The sequence below is a fragment of the Pseudoliparis swirei genome, chromosome 5, assembly GCF_029220125.1.
Source record: "Pseudoliparis swirei isolate HS2019 ecotype Mariana Trench chromosome 5, NWPU_hadal_v1, whole genome shotgun sequence".
Classification (NCBI taxonomy): Eukaryota; Metazoa; Chordata; class Actinopteri; order Perciformes; family Liparidae; genus Pseudoliparis; species Pseudoliparis swirei.
In genome coordinates, this window is record NC_079392.1 from 2,345,846 (window position 1) to 2,361,595 (window position 15,750).

General features: G+C 43.2%; 1 protein-coding gene across 6 annotated transcripts in view; it reads left to right on the top strand.

Moving 5' to 3' along the window:
- dennd1b (DENN/MADD domain containing 1B) overlaps positions 1 to 15,750 on the top strand; it is a 139,943-nt gene that overhangs the window by 109,856 nt on the left and 14,337 nt on the right. For all 6 annotated transcript variants that reach the window (XR_008831654.1, XM_056413980.1, XM_056413982.1 and 3 more), the window contains 6 exons: positions 3,836 to 3,937; positions 10,885 to 10,975; positions 11,287 to 11,327; positions 13,870 to 13,905; positions 14,293 to 14,349; positions 14,809 to 14,898. Coding sequence is in view for 5 of the 6 variants with exons in the window: in XM_056413980.1 (XP_056269955.1) it covers positions 3,836 to 3,937; positions 10,885 to 10,975; positions 11,287 to 11,327; positions 13,870 to 13,905; positions 14,293 to 14,349; positions 14,809 to 14,898 (417 nt within the window). In the remaining variant the exon portion in view is untranslated. The remainder of the gene's footprint in view (positions 1 to 3,835; positions 3,938 to 10,884; positions 10,976 to 11,286; positions 11,328 to 13,869; positions 13,906 to 14,292; positions 14,350 to 14,808; positions 14,899 to 15,750) is intronic.

Below are 15,750 nucleotides of genomic sequence, written 5' to 3' on the forward strand. Positions count from 1 at the left end.
TATATATATATATTTATATGTATACAGATATTTATATAGATAAATATATCTATATAAATATATATATATATATATTTTGGCTGGCTACATATCGTGAAGACTGTAACTGGACGTTGTCGTGGTCTTTCTCATCCTAGGTGACCACGTGACCCTCTTAAAGTAGATCCCGTTGATGAGGCTCTCCTCTCCTCAGAATTGTATTTATTGTCAAGTAGGTTTACACCTACCTGGAATTTGTTCTGGTGTATAGGTGCATACAGTGAACATAAAATGGACATAAAACATCAAACATACAAACACAATAAGTACTACAATACAAAAAGCAGGGCAGGAGTGCAAAAGTGCATGTGCAAAGTAGTGTGAGCATAACACAGGCTTGAGGTGTGGGGGCGGGATAAGTGACCCCGTCAGGTGGGGGTCCGGGCCTTGTTCATGAGGCCAACGGCAGCCGGGAAGAAGCTGGTTTTGTGGCGTGAGGTTTTGGTCCTGATGGACCGCAGCCTCCTGCCGGAGGGAAGGACCTCAAAGAGTATGTGACCCGGGTGGGAGGGGTCGGCCACAATGTGACCCGGGTGGGAGGGGTCGGCCACACTGTGACCCGGGTGGGAGGGGTCGGCCACAATGTGACCCGGGTGGGAGGGGTCGGCCACACTGTGACCCGCCCGCCTCAGGGTCCTAGAGGCCAACAGGTCCTGTAGAGATGGCAGATTGCAGCCAATCACCTTCTGGCAGAGCGGATGACACGCTGCAGTCGGCCTTTGTCACTGGCAGTGGCAGCAGCGTACCAGGTGGGGATGCAGGAGGAGAGGATGGACTCCATGATGCAGGTGGAGAAGTGCACCATCATTGTCTTTGGCAGGTTGAACTTCTTCAGCTGCCGCAGAAAGAACATCCTCTGTTGAGCTCTTTTGGTGAGGGAGCTGATGTTCAGCTGCCACTGAGGTCCTGGGAGATGATGGAGATGATGGAGGTGATGGAGGTGATGGTGCCCAGGAAGCGGAAGGACTCTGCAGTGTCGACTGGGGAGTCCCTCAGGGTGATGGGGGTGGGTGGGGCTGGGTTCCTTCTGAAGTCTACGACCATCTCCACAGTCTTCAGAGCCTTTAGCTCCAGGTTGTTCTGCCCACACCAGGTCACCAGATGATCAATCTCCCACCTGTAAGCGGACTCGTCCCCCCAGAGATGAGCCCAATGAGGGTGGTGCCGTCCGCGAACTTCAGGACCGTGACGGACTGGTGACTGGAGGTGCAGCTGTTGGTCTACAGGAGGAGAGTCGAGGGGAAAGAACGCAGCCCTGAGGGGAACCGGTGCTGATAGTCCTGGAGTCAGAGACGTCCCCAGCCTCACGCGCTGCCTCCTGTCAGACAGGAAGTCGGTGATCCACCTGCAGGTGGAGTCGGGCACGCTCAGCTGGGAGAGCTTGTCCTGCAGCAGAGCCGGAATGATGGTGTTGAAGGCAGAGCTGAAGTCAACAAACAGGATCCTGAGGAGTCCAGGTGCTGGAGGATGAAGGGCCATGTTGACCGCATCGTCTACAGACCTGTTGGCTCTGGAGGCAAACTGCAGGGGGTCCAGGAGAGGGTCAGTGATGGCTTTGAGGTGAACCAGCACCAGACGCTCAAATGCCTTCATAACCACAGAGGTCAGGGCGACGGGTCTGGAGTCGTTGAGTCCAGTGACTTTTGTTTTTTTGGGGATGATGGTGGAGGTCTTGAGGCAGGCTGGTACGTGGCATGTCTCCAGTGAGGTGATAAACATGTCTGTGAACACTGGAGATGATCAGCACAGTGCTTCAGGGTGGATGGAGAGACAGAGTCTGGCCCGGCTGCTCTGCGGGGGTTCTGTCTCTTAAAATGTCTGTTGACGTCTCTCTCCAGGATGGAGAGAGACGTCACTCAGTGCGTTTACATGATGGTATAATTTGAATCTTGCTTTAGTCGGACTATGCTATCTTTTGGGGGATCAGCTGTTATCCCAATATACATGGCAGTGAGTAATTCGAATCATTGGCCTTTGAAAGCATGTCATATCCGATACGATAGGCGGCGCTGTTTTCATTACAACTCGTGGTGATACAGCCATTTCCGCTTGACCTCTTCACCACCACCAACAACAACATTTTGAGAAAGATGGCGAACAGAGAGCGAGGCGAAGCTACATCCCTCTACTATTCTTCCATGGTGTTCATAGGAGGACAGCGAATGCAAATGGCGCTATTGGCTGAGTTGATAACGGAGAGAAGACGCCGTCGCCGAAGGTACACGGAGAATTTAATTTATCGTCTCTTTCGACTTCCGGGTCACGACATGGGAGGGAGGAGGGCGGGCGGCGGGATCTCGAGCATGCGCAAAGACGCAAAGTCCAGTTCCGAATCGAATTCACCGTTATATGCCGCGAGAGTCGAATTATCAACTGGATCGGACCGAGCTATCCAGGGGTGTTAATCGGATCGAAGTCGGACCGCACATAGTCCGACTAAGGTGTTTACATGAAACGGATAATTCGATTTCAGTCCGACTAAGACAATAATTCGATTGCATGTAAACGCACTGACTGTGGAGGGGGGGGGGGGGGAGGGGGCTCTGAGGTGGGCAGTTGTGAGGCGCCGGCCTCTGCTGTGCCGGTGCAGTTGATGGGCTGGAGGGAGGTGTCACGGGGGAAGGTGTCAGGACCGTTCCATTGTCCATCAAAGCGACAGTAGAACCCGTTGAAGCTGTTGGCCAGGCGTGACTCGTGAGTGGAGCGGGGGGCTCGAGGCTGACAGTTGGTGATCAGCCCTTTCAGACAGAGGCAGAGTCGTTGGCTGAGAACTGGTGTTCAAGTTTCTTTGAATACACACGTTTAGCATCCCTCACCTCCTTCCTAAACCGGTATTTTGCCTCGACATATCCATCTCTATTCCCACTCCTGAACGCCTCTTCCTTCTCCAGTATCAGCTTCTTGAGTTTCACTGTGAACCAGGGTTTGTCATTGTTGTAACTCACCCTGGTGGTGATGGAACACAGCTGTCCTCACAGAAGCTGATGTAAGAAGTCACAGCCTCCGTGGTCCAAGCTGTCTGAAACTCCTGAACCTCCCAGTCTGTGCAGTCCAAGCAGCCTGGAGATCCTCCACAGCCTCACTGGTCCACTGCTTTGAAGTCCTGACAACAGGTTTGCAGAGTTTAAGTTTCTGCCTGTATGCAGGAATCAGATGGACCATGACGTGGTCCGAGAGTCCCAGTGCAGCGCGGGGGACGGCGTGGCAGGCTCTGCTTCCTGTGGTGGAGCAGGTCTGTCTGGTGGTGATGTGAACACACACACGGTCTTAAGGTTCCTCAGCAGTAATGAGTTGTTCTCGTCGTGCCGTCTGCAGCTGAGACAATAAGCCTGAAAAACTTTGAGTGATGCAAGTGGAGCAGCGCTCCCCCTGTGATGTAATGTGGGCCACTGGTACAGAACCCGCCTCCAGAACACACACACATCTCCCGTGTTGTGAGGTTGTTTTCGTGCTCTGAGCTCGTCTCCCCGAACAGACAAGAGCACATTGTGTTTCACTTCCTGAGGAATTTAGAGCAGCATTGAAATGTGTGAGAATTATGTTAATTAGGAGCAGAAACACGGCGTGTACATGGCTGCAGGGCTGCGTGTGATTGGCCGGCAGTGGGTGTGTAAGGATGTGATGCTGGACGACCGGAGGCCTCACTGGGGCCTTCTGGACTCGTCCTCTCTTTGGACCCAGTGAATTGATCCTGTAAAACCTGCATAGTGACCATGATGTGAACAGATCGGTGTGAGGAGCAGCGAGACGCGGATCAATGAGTCTGATTGCCTGTTCCTGTCACGTGACCCCTCAGGGCGAGCCGATCACCTTCTGTGAGCAGAGCTTCGTGAGCCATCGATCCAGCACCATGAGGAACTTCCTGTCCATGGCCGTCAACCTGCAGCTCTTCAAACAGGTACGGCCTGTCTGCCTGTCAGTCAGTCAGTCTGTCTGCCTGTCTGTCTGTCTGTCTGCCTGTCTGTCAGTCTGTCTGTCTGTCTGTCTGTCAGTCTGTCTGTCTGCCTGTCTGCCTGCCTGTCTGTCTGTCTGTCTGCCTGCCTGCCTGTCTGTCTGCCTGTCTGCCTGTCTGTCAGTCTGTCTGTCTGTCTGTCTGTCAGTCTGTCTGTCTGCCTGTCTGCCTGCCTGTCTGTCTGCCTGCCTGTCTGTCTGCCTGCCTGTCTGTCAGTCTGTCTGTCTGTCTGCCTGCCTGTCTGTCAGTCTGTCTGCCTGTCTGCCTGCCTGCCTGTCTGCCTGCCTGTCTGCCTGCCTGCCTGTCTGTCTGTCTGTCTGCCTGCCTGTCTGTCAGTCTGTCTGTCTGTCTGCCTGCCTGTCTGTCAGTCTGTCTGTCTGTCTGCCTGCCTGTCTGTCTGTCTGTCTGCCTGTCTGTCTGCCTGTCTGCCTGCCTGCCTGCCTGTCTGTCTGCCTGCCTGTCTGTCTGCCTGCCTGTCTGTCTGTCTGCCTGTCTGTCTGTCTGTCTGCCTGCCTGTCTGTCTGTCAGTCTGCCTGTCTGTCTGTCTGTCTGTTTTTATTCTATATATATATATTATTTTTTTTTAAATATATTTATCTATATAAATATATATATATATAATATATTTATATATATATGAATATACATATATATTTTAAATATATATATAAATATATGAATATACATATATGTATTTTGTATATAAATATTTATATATATGTATATAAATATACAAATATATATTTTTTTATTTATAAATATATATATATGTATATTTATATACATATATATATATATGTGTGTATGATAGTCGTGTGAGGTTCTCCTCCTGAGAGCTCAGCGCTCCTCAGTGACTCTTTTGTTGCTCTATAATTTTCCCAGGCGGAGGAGATAGGAGAGGAGGTTTAAAGCCTCCTGAACGGGAGCATTGGGAAAGCATTATCTCCTCCTCCTCCTCTTCTTCCTCCTCCTCTTCATCCTCATCCTCCTCCTCCTGCCTGAGCGGTAGCATTGGGAAACCCTTATCTCCTCCTCCTCCTCCTCCTCCTCCTCCTTATCTCCTTCACTCCTCTTTCCACTAAAGTGAGAGAGGCCAGCAGCTCCGGCCGTGACCCACATCCGCTCTCAACTTGCACGGCCCCACACACACACACACATACATATACATATTTATGTACAGGACTGTCTCAGAAAATTAGAATATTGTGATAAAGTTCTTTATTTTCTGTAATGCAATTAAAAAAACAAAAATGTCATGCATTCTGGATTCATTACAAATCAACTGAAATATTGCAAGCCTTTTATTCTTTTAATATTGCTGATTATGGCTTACAGCTTAAGAAAACTCTAAAATCCTATCTCATAAAATTTTAATATTTCCTCAGACCAAGTTAAAAAAAAGATTTATAACAGCTGAGTGTTTGTCAAGGCTCAGGAAACCCTTGCAGGTGTTTCGAGTTAATTAGACAATTCAAGTGATTTGTTTAATACCCTACTAGTATACTTTTTCATGATATTCTAATATTTAGAGATAGGATATTTGAGTTTTCTTAAGCTGTAAGCCATAATCAGCAATAAATCAGAATAAAAGGCTTGCAATATTTCAGTTGATTTGTAATGAATCCAGAATGCATGACATTTTTGTTTTTTTAATTGCATTACAGAAAATAAAGAACTTTATCACAATATTCTAATTTTCTGAGACAGTCCTGTATGTATATATATATATATATATATATATATATACATTCTGCTGCTTGTGTTGTTGTCAGTAGAAGTGAGACAAGTATTAAAACTAATGAACACATGAAGAGGTCAGACCCATCTCACACACTGAGGCTGCTTTACGACTCAGACATTTAGATTAAAATACCCAAAAATTAAATTACAAAGGATCGAGGATGATGAACATTCTACTTTTCTTTTTAACTATAATTTATCATCTAGTTTGAAGTTAAAACTTTTGTGGTTTATTTATCAAGCAAACGGGATTAGACTGATACGACACATCTAACACAACATATACTTAATTATATATATTAATCACTTGCACATATAAATATATATTATATATTTATATATATATTAATCACTTGCACATATATATATGTATATATGTGCAAGTGATTAATATTTATATATTTATATATATATCTTAATCACTTGCACATAATGGCCTTAACGTGTGGGACGTGTCTCTGTCGCCTCCCAGCCAACAGTAACGGGTCAAACTTCAGCCAAACTCAAACCATATTAGAGGAACTGCTCGACCACAACACACACACACACACACACACACACACACACAGAGGTGTTACCTGAGTCGGAGGTGTCGCCGCTGCAGCAGGAAATTGCTTTTCTGCAGGTGATTTTGTTTTGGGTTGTTTTACTGCACCAGTAATTCATTTTATAGACGTGGAGGACTTTATGCAAATTTATTGAACATTAATAATAATTGTAGTCAAACTCTCGTAGACACGGAGTCTATTGTGTCTTATGTCGTCAGGCCATGGCTTACTCTCGATGTCTATGTCTAAAGTGTGGTTGGACCCCTGCTGGTGGCCCCGGGAACTGGCTGTGAGTCTTTAAGAAGACGAGAAGCAGAAACTAAAGTCCTTGATCTTTATTCCCAATGACACGCGGACACTAAGCCAACACTAAAATATACACACGTGCACATACACACCTCCTAAAACATCTCGGCTTCACCTCCTCACACACTCCTGTTGTGCTGCTGTGTCTCTGTGAAAGTGGGAGGAGCCTAATAAAGAATGTGGGGGGGGCTGTCGAAGTTAAGCTGCTTCCTATCAAGCTCCTACACACACACACTCTTGTGTACACACACACACTCATGTGGCTGATAGAATGGAGTCTTCCTCTTCTTGACGCTCTGAGCCGTGAACAGTTTGATTCTGCGGAGAAACTTTAATTCACCGCCACGGCCCATCGGCCCGTCACTGCCAGTCACCCTGTGTGTGTGAATGAGACCTAAAGAACTGTTTATTTATTTATATATATATACATATATGTATTTTTTTTATTATATGTATATTTATATATTTATTATATATATACAGTATTTTGCCCTCCCTGTGTGGTTGTCTTCACATCTTCAATATATTTATTATATATATATATAATATATATTTATTATATATATAGTAAATATATATATGTATATATATATATATATATATATATATATATAATTATGTATAAAATATAAAAAATAAAAAATATATTTAAAGACATAATGTGTGAAAGTATAGTTTTGGTTCAGACAGATCATACTGTAATCACTACATGAAAATTATTATATAAAAAATCCAATTTATTTTTTTAAAGTCATGTTGGTTTTATATTTGTATTGTTTGCTTGTCTACTTGCTCTCCTTCAAATATATAATTCCATTCTTTAGTATCCGACCTTTCAGAAACCTGTGAGTGACATGATGTCCACTCCATCCCATAATATCCTCACTTTATGGGCTTTAATTCCAGGGTTTTTTCTTCTTTTGATTCTTTGTATATTTCGGTCCTGATCCCAACTCCTGGTGACGTCTCCTCCCTCCTCACTTCTCACACTTATTATTGTGCCTTTTTTATTTTGTGTTTTCTTAAAGATAGAACAAAAAAACAAAAAAAGACGTCGGCCGTGTAGATCGGGTTGATTAAAAAAAAAATGTCAATTTAAAATTCGTTTTTTTATGACATTAGATTAACAAGTATTGACAAAGCGTGAAAGAAAAGTTATTTCAAGCTTCTCCCACTTTTTACTTTATGTTTGAATTCTTTTGAGAGTTTTTTGTTGGTCTCTCTCTTTCAAAACAAAGAAAATGAGCCGTTGTTGTTCCTGTGTTTGTATTTGTGCGCGAGTGCATAAACAAGTGTTGGTTTGAGAGTGTGTGTGTGTGTGTGTGTGTGTGGTGATTACAGTCTACCATTGTGGAGTAATGTCCAATTAGGGCCCACAGTGAGGCAGGTAATCTGGACCGGGGTGAGCGCGGGTGGGGGGGCGGGGGGAGGGGGGGGGGGTAAGTGGAGACGTTGGCGAGGCGATGATTCGGGTTGATTGTCTGCACTAATTGGACCGAGCCGCCTCACCTCTCATTAAAATGATCTAATGACGAGTCTCTGACCAGAGGAGCGGTCGCTAGTTAGCGAGCCGTCCCTGAGGACACGCCCCCTAAAAACAACCTACAGTTACACTGAGGACCCGGAGGAGTGGGAGGAGTCAATAAGTTATACAAAGAATCATGTCCCCAAAATAGTGCTTCAAGGACGGAGGTGTTGATTTGTATTTAAGGAAATCTGTCAAAATACATTTTAGTTTTTAACCCAAATGCTTTATATATATATATTATATATATATATATTAAAACATATTTTTTTTCTTCAATATATATATGTATATATGTATACTATATATATATATACATATATATATATTTATAAATAGATTTCTTTTTTTCATATATGTATTATATATATATGTATATATTTATTATATATATATATATTATATATAAGTTTATATTTATTATATATATATATTGTTGTTATATATGTGTCCATATATGTGTGTGTATATATATATATTTAAAAACTATATATACACTACCGTTCAAAAGTTTGGGGTCATCCAGACAATTTCGTGTCTTCCATGAAAACTCACTTTTATTTATCAAATGAATTGAAAATTGAAAATAAAATATAGTCAAGACATTGACAAGGTTAGAAATAATGGATTAATATTTGAAGTATTAATTTTGTTCTTCAAACTTCAAAGGAAGGCCAGTTGTATAGCTTATATCACCAGCATAACTGTTTTCAGCTGTGCTAACATAATTGCACAAGTGTTTTCTAATCAGATATTAGTCTTCTAAGGCGATTAGCAAACACAATGTACCATTAGAACACTGGAGTGATAGTTGATGTAAATGGGCCTCTATAGACCTCTGGAGATATTTCATTAGAAACCAGACGTTTCCACCTAGAATAGTCATTTACCACATTTACAATGTATAGTGTGTATTTTTGATTAATGTTATCTTTATTTAAAAAGCAGTGCTTTTCTTTGAAAAATAAAGACATTTCTAAGTGACCCCAAACTTTTAAACGGTAGTGTACATATATAGATTTCCATATATATTTCTTTTTTCAAAATATATTTATATACACACATATATAGAAACCACATATAGATTAAAAAATATATATAAATATGGATATATATATATACATATATTTATTATAAAATAATTAGTATATATATATATGTATATATACTAATCATTTGTAATAATGCCATAACTGATGTTTTTCCTCCCACTTATTAAAGACAGATTCTAGTTTAAGGTTGAACACAAAAGATTTCGCAAAATAAATAAAAACACACAGAAATGACTTCTGCAGATCTTTGGCGCCACGTCTTGGAAATAAAAATAAAAGATCTGCGGCTCAGAGAAACTTTGCCAACATTCAGCCTCCAGGATTTCACAGGAACGTCTCATTGTTCTGAGATGATTTACTGATATTATAAGTGATGCGGCGGGAAACTACCGGCAGCTCCACGTGGTTCTGTTCAGCTAACAGAAACCAGGCCGCCGTGTGTGTGACTGATCCACACACACACACTCGTGTTTTAAAGAGTTCATGTTCAGCGTTTATAAAGACGGCGATGATGACAGCGGAGCTTCACGTCGCCAAACATGATGAGAAATGTGTTTTAAACTATTTATTGAAACAATTTTCTTCCTTTTTTTGGACTTCTTCCTTCCTTGTTTATATTTGCTCGTGGCTATAAAACCAGATATTAATCGTGCTCCGACGTCCAAAAAATGCAGTTTAATCTGACGTTGTTTTTAATATCAGAAACGTTGAGAAACGTGTGAGAGATTTAGATTCATAACATTTACGTGCTCGTGAAAACGTTTTAAAAATATTTACGAGACGGCGTTTTAAACAAGTTAAAAACGAGAGGGAATGAAACTCAGTCTGCAGCCCTGATCCCTCACCTGCTGCACATGACCTCATCACCTGCTGCACATTACCTCATCACCTGCTGCACATGACCTCATCACCTGCTGCACATGACCTCATCACCTGCTGCACATGACCTCATGACCTGCTGCACATGACCTCATCACCTGCTGCACATGACCTCATGACCTGCTGCACATGACCTCATCACCTGCTGCACATGACCTCATCACCTGCTGCACATTACCTCATCTCATCACCTGCTGCACATGACCTCATGACCTGCTGCACATGACCTCATCACCTGCTGCACATGACCTCATCACCTGCTGCACATGACCTCATCTCATCACCTGCTGCACATGACCTCATGACCTGCTGCACATGACCTCATCACCTGCTGCACATGACCTCATCACCTGCTGCACATGACCTCATGACCTGCTGCACATGACCTCATCACCTGCTGCACATGACCTCATGACCTGCTGCACATGACCTCATCACCTGCTGCACATGACCTCATCACCTGCTGCACATGACCTCATGACCTGCTGCACATGACCTCATCTCATCACCTGCTGCACATGACCTCATGACCTGCTGCACATGACCTCATGACCTGCTGCACATGACCTCATCTCATCACCTGCTGCACATGACCTCATCTCATCACCTGCTGCACATGTCGTTTACGTCGGGCAGGATTAACAACACCCCGGTTGAATCTGTTCGTGTGCGTGTGCGTGTGCGTGTGTGTGTGTGTGTGTGTGTGTGTGTGTGTGTGTGTGTGTGTGTGTGTGTGTGTGTGTGTGTGTGTGTGTGTGTGTGTGTGTGTGTGTGTGTGTGTGTATCTCTTTAAGTGTGTGTCCCGCCCCCCTTTAATAATCACGTTGTGATTTATGGCCGCAGTTCATCGACGGACGTCTCGCCAAATTGAACGCAGGCCGCGGCTTCTCGGACATGTTTGAAGAGGAGATCACAGACGGCGGCTTCTGTGGAAGTGAGTGGAGCCGGAGCCGTCCGCCGATTAGCCACGCCCACTTATCAGACAGATGTCATGCAGCGGGCCGTGCTTATTGTGCTATATATATATATATATTTATATGTATATAAATATATATATATGTATATATATATTTATATATATGTATATGTATATATATATATATTTATATGTATATATATATATTTATATATATATATATATGTATATATATATTTATATGTATATATATATTTATATATATATGTATATATGTGTGTCAGTGTGTGTCACAGTGATTGACTCCGGTCGTGTTGTCGTTCCTCCAGGTAACTCCCGGTCGTACCAGCAGTGGATGCACACGGTGAAGGTGGCCACGCCTCCTCCTCTCTACCAGCTGCATGATGTCATCCGTTTATTTGTTTATCTGTTTACCTGTTTGTGTTTTGAAGAAGAGGCGCGGAGGGGAGCGAGAGAGAGACATAGAGAAAGAGAGAGAGAGACATAGAGATATAGAGAAAGAGAGAGAGAGAGAGACAGGAGTGATCAGTCGTTCCTCCTCTGAACCGACCCAAGAACTGGATCTCTCCTTCTTCTTCATCCATAAGAGGGGCCTCCTCCTCTCCTCCTCCTCTCCTCTTCCACCTCTCTTCCTCCTCCTCGTTAGCTTCTGAGATGCCAAGAAGTAGAAGAAGAAGAAGAAATAATGATTCTCTCCATATTGATATCTGTGTAGATGATGTGTGTGTGTGTGTGTGTGGTTATTAATCTAAACTGTGATGTGTGTGTGTGTGGTTATTAATCTAAACTGTGATGTGTGTGTGTGTGGTTATTAATCTAAACTGTGATGTGTGTGTGTGGTTATTAATCTAAACTGTGGTGTGTGTGTGTGGTTATTAATCTAAACTGTGATGTGTGTGTGTGGTTATTAATCTAAACTGTGATGTGTGTGTGGTTATTAATCTAAACTGTGGTGTGTGTGTGTGTGGTTATTAATCTAAACTGTGATGTGTGTGTGTGGTTATTAATCTAAACTGTGATGTGTGTGTGTGGTTATTAATCTAAACTGTGGTGTGTGTGTGTGGTTATTAATCTAAACTGTGGTGTGTGTGTGGTTATTAATCTAAACTGTGTGTGTGTGTGGTTATTAATCTAAACTGTGGTGTGTGTGTGTGGTTATTAATCTAAACTGTGATGTGTGTGTGTGGTTATTAATCTAAACTGTGGTGTGTGTGTGTGTGTGTGGTTATTAATCTAATCTAAACTGTGATGTATGTGTGTGGTTATTAATCTAAACTGTGGTGTGTGTGTGTGTGTGTGGTTATTAATCTAAACTGTGGTGTGTGTGTGTGTGGTTATTAATCTAAACTGTGATGTGTGTGTGTGGTTATTAATCTAAACTGTGATGTGTGTGTGTGGTTATTAATCTAAACTGTGGTGTGTGTGTGTGTGTGTGGTTATTAATCTAAACTGTGATGTGTGTGTGTGGTTATTAATCTAAACTGTGATGTGTGTGTGTGGTTATTAATCTAAACTGTGGTGTGTGTGTGTGTGGTTATTAATCTAAACTGTGATGTGTGTGTGTGGTTATTAATCTAAACTGTGTGTGTGTGTGGTTATTAATCTAAACTGTGGTGTGTGTGTGTGTGGTTATTAATCTAAACTGTGGTGTGTGTGTGTGGTTATTAATCTAAACTGTGATGTGTGTGTGTGGTTATTAATCTAAACTGTGATGTGTGTGTGTGGTTATTAATCTAAACTGTGATGTGTGTGTGTGGTTATTAATCTAAACTGTGATGTGTGTGTGGTTATTAATCTAAACTGTGGTGTGTGTGTGTGTGGTTATTAATCTAAACTGTGATGTGTGTGTGTGGTTATTAATCTAAACTGTGGTGTGTGTGTGTGTGGTTATTAATCTAAACTGTGTGTGTGTGTGTGGTTATTAATCTAAACTGTGTGTGTGTGTGTGGTTATTAATCTAAACTGTGATGTGTGTGTGTGGTTATTAATCTAAACTGTGATGTGTGTGTGGTTATTAATCTAAACTGTGATGTGTGTGTGGTTATTAATCTAAACTGTGATGTGTGTGTGGTTATTAATCTAAACTGTGTGTGTGTGTGTGGTTATTAATCTAAACTGTGTGTGTGTGTGGTTATTAATCTAAACTGTGATGTGTGTGGTTATTAATCTAAACTGTGTGTGTGTGTGGTTATTAATCTAAACTGTGGTGTGTGTGTGGTTATTAATCTAAACTGTGATGTGTGTGTGGTTATTAATCTAAACTGTGGTGTGTGTGTGTGGTTATTAATCTAAACTGTGATGTGTGTGTGTGGTTATTAATCTAAACTGGTGTGTGTGTGTGGTTATTAATCTAAACTGTGGTGTGTGTGTGGTTATTAATCTAAACTGTGGTGTGTGTGTGTGGTTATTAATCTAAACTGTGGTGTGTGTGTGGTTATTAATCTAAACTGTGATGTGTGTGTGTGGTTATTAATCTAAACTGTGGTGTGTGTGTGTGTGGTTATTAATCTAAACTGTGGTGTGTGTGTGTGTGGTTATTAATCTAAACTGTGGTGTGTGTGTGTGTGTGGTTATTAATCTAAACTGTGGTGTGTGTGTGTGGTTATTAATCTAAACTGTGGTGTGTGTGTGTGTGGTTATTAATCTAAACTGTGGTGTGTGTGTGTGTGGTTATTAATCTAAACTGTGGTGTGTGTGTGTGTGGTTATTAATCTAAACTGTGGTGTGTGTGTGTGTGGTTATTAATCTAAACTGTGGTGTGTGTGTGGTTATTAATCTAAACTGTGGTGTGTGTGTGTGGTTATTAATCTAAACTGTGGTGTGTGTGTGTGGTTATTAATCTAAACTGTGGTGTGTGTGTGTGTGTGTGTGTGTGTGTGTGTGTGTTGCAGAGAGGAGGAGCGCTCATCAACACGGCAGTGACTAAAGTAGGTCCTGCGGCGCGAGGGAAGCTAACCGCTAACGCCGTGTCTGTCTCTACGTAACGTCGCGTGGTGATGACATCACGACCTCACAGCTGATGCACGACGTGTGCAGCTGGTGGAGTGAAATGAACAAAACTAATTCATTTCAAACAAGATGTCTGGCTATTAATTGCCAGTGGAAGGAGCAGTTTGATTAGCATGTAGCATGTAGCATGTGTTGTGCAATATGGTCGGAGGCCCTTCATCTCCTCTCATCCTCCTTTTGCCACCGGGATCAAAGCTTCTCGTGATGTTACACCGACCAGAGCAGAATGTTAATCTGTGTGTGTGTGTGTGTGTGTGTGTGTGTGTGTGTGTGTGTGTGTGTGTGTGTTGTGTTTTCCCTCCCAGGCCAGGAGTCATGCCAAGAGGGGCATCCGGGACTTTAAGGGCCGGCTCAAAGCGAGGGTGAGCAGACCTCCACACCTCCCCGACGCACACGCGTGTAGGAATGATGCGTGTGTGTGTGTGTGTGTGTGTGTGTGTGTGTGTGTGTGTGTGTGTGTGTGTCCCTCATAGAAACAGACAGGAAGGCTGCTCTACACGACGGCTGCAGCGCTTTGTTCCGGTTCTCCACCGACGCCCCTCTGGCGATGTCATGTCAGCCGTCTCCTCTCTCTCGCTTTTATCGTCTCTCTCTCTCTTTTATTGTCTCTCTCTCTTTCATCGTCGGCATATTTCATCAGCGAGCCTGTGATCACAGATAAAGTAACGAGCTGTATGTTTCCATTAGGATGGATTTGATCAGGAGAGAGAGGTGTGATCCGTCTGTGGGAAAACTAAAGAGAGAGCGAGAGAGAGAGCACGACACACACACACACACATTAAACTTAAACACGTTAAACTTCTTCACCTTCTCTTCTCCAGGAAGAAGAGGAGGACGGGGTGATGGTGTGTGAGGGGTCTCCCACCAGCACCAAGAGCCTGTCGCCACGGAGACTGCAGAAGATGAGACGGGTACCACGCACACACACACACACGCACACACATACATGCACACATACATACATGCACACACACGCACACACATACATGCACACACACACACACATACATGCACACACATGCGCACATATTCTCATTTCTTTCTTTCTCTCCATCCCCTTCTCTCTCTCTCTTAACTCCATCCTTCTCTCTCTCTCTCTCTTATCTCCATCCTTCTCTCTTAACTCCATCCTTCTCTCTCTATCCCTCCCTCTCCACCCCCCCCTCTCTCTCTCTTAACTCCATCCTTCTCTCTCTCTCTCTTAACTCCATCCTTCTCTCTCTCTCTCTCTCTTATCTCCATCCTTCGCTCTTAACTCCATCCTTCTCTCTCTATCCCTCCCTCTCCACCCCCCCCCTCTCTCTCTTAACTCCATCCTTCTCTCTCTCTCTCTTACCTGCATGGTGAGCATGTAGCAGCCGGTCAGCGTTTCCTCTGAACAATCTGCTTGTGCCTCATAAGTGGAAAACACATTTTATTTATTTACTCACACAATGTGCACTCACACTCACACAATGTGCACTCACACTCACACAATGTGCACGCACACTCACACAATGTGCACGCACACTCACACAATGTGCATGCACACGCACACTCACACAATGTGCATGCACACTCACACAATGTGCACTCACACTCACACAATGTGCACGCACACTCACACAATGTGCACTCACACTCACACAATGTGCACGCACACTCACACAATGTGCACGCACACTCACACAATGTGCACGCACACTCACACAATGTGCATGCACACTCACACAATGTGCATGCACACTCACACAATGTGCACGCACACTCACACAATGTGCACG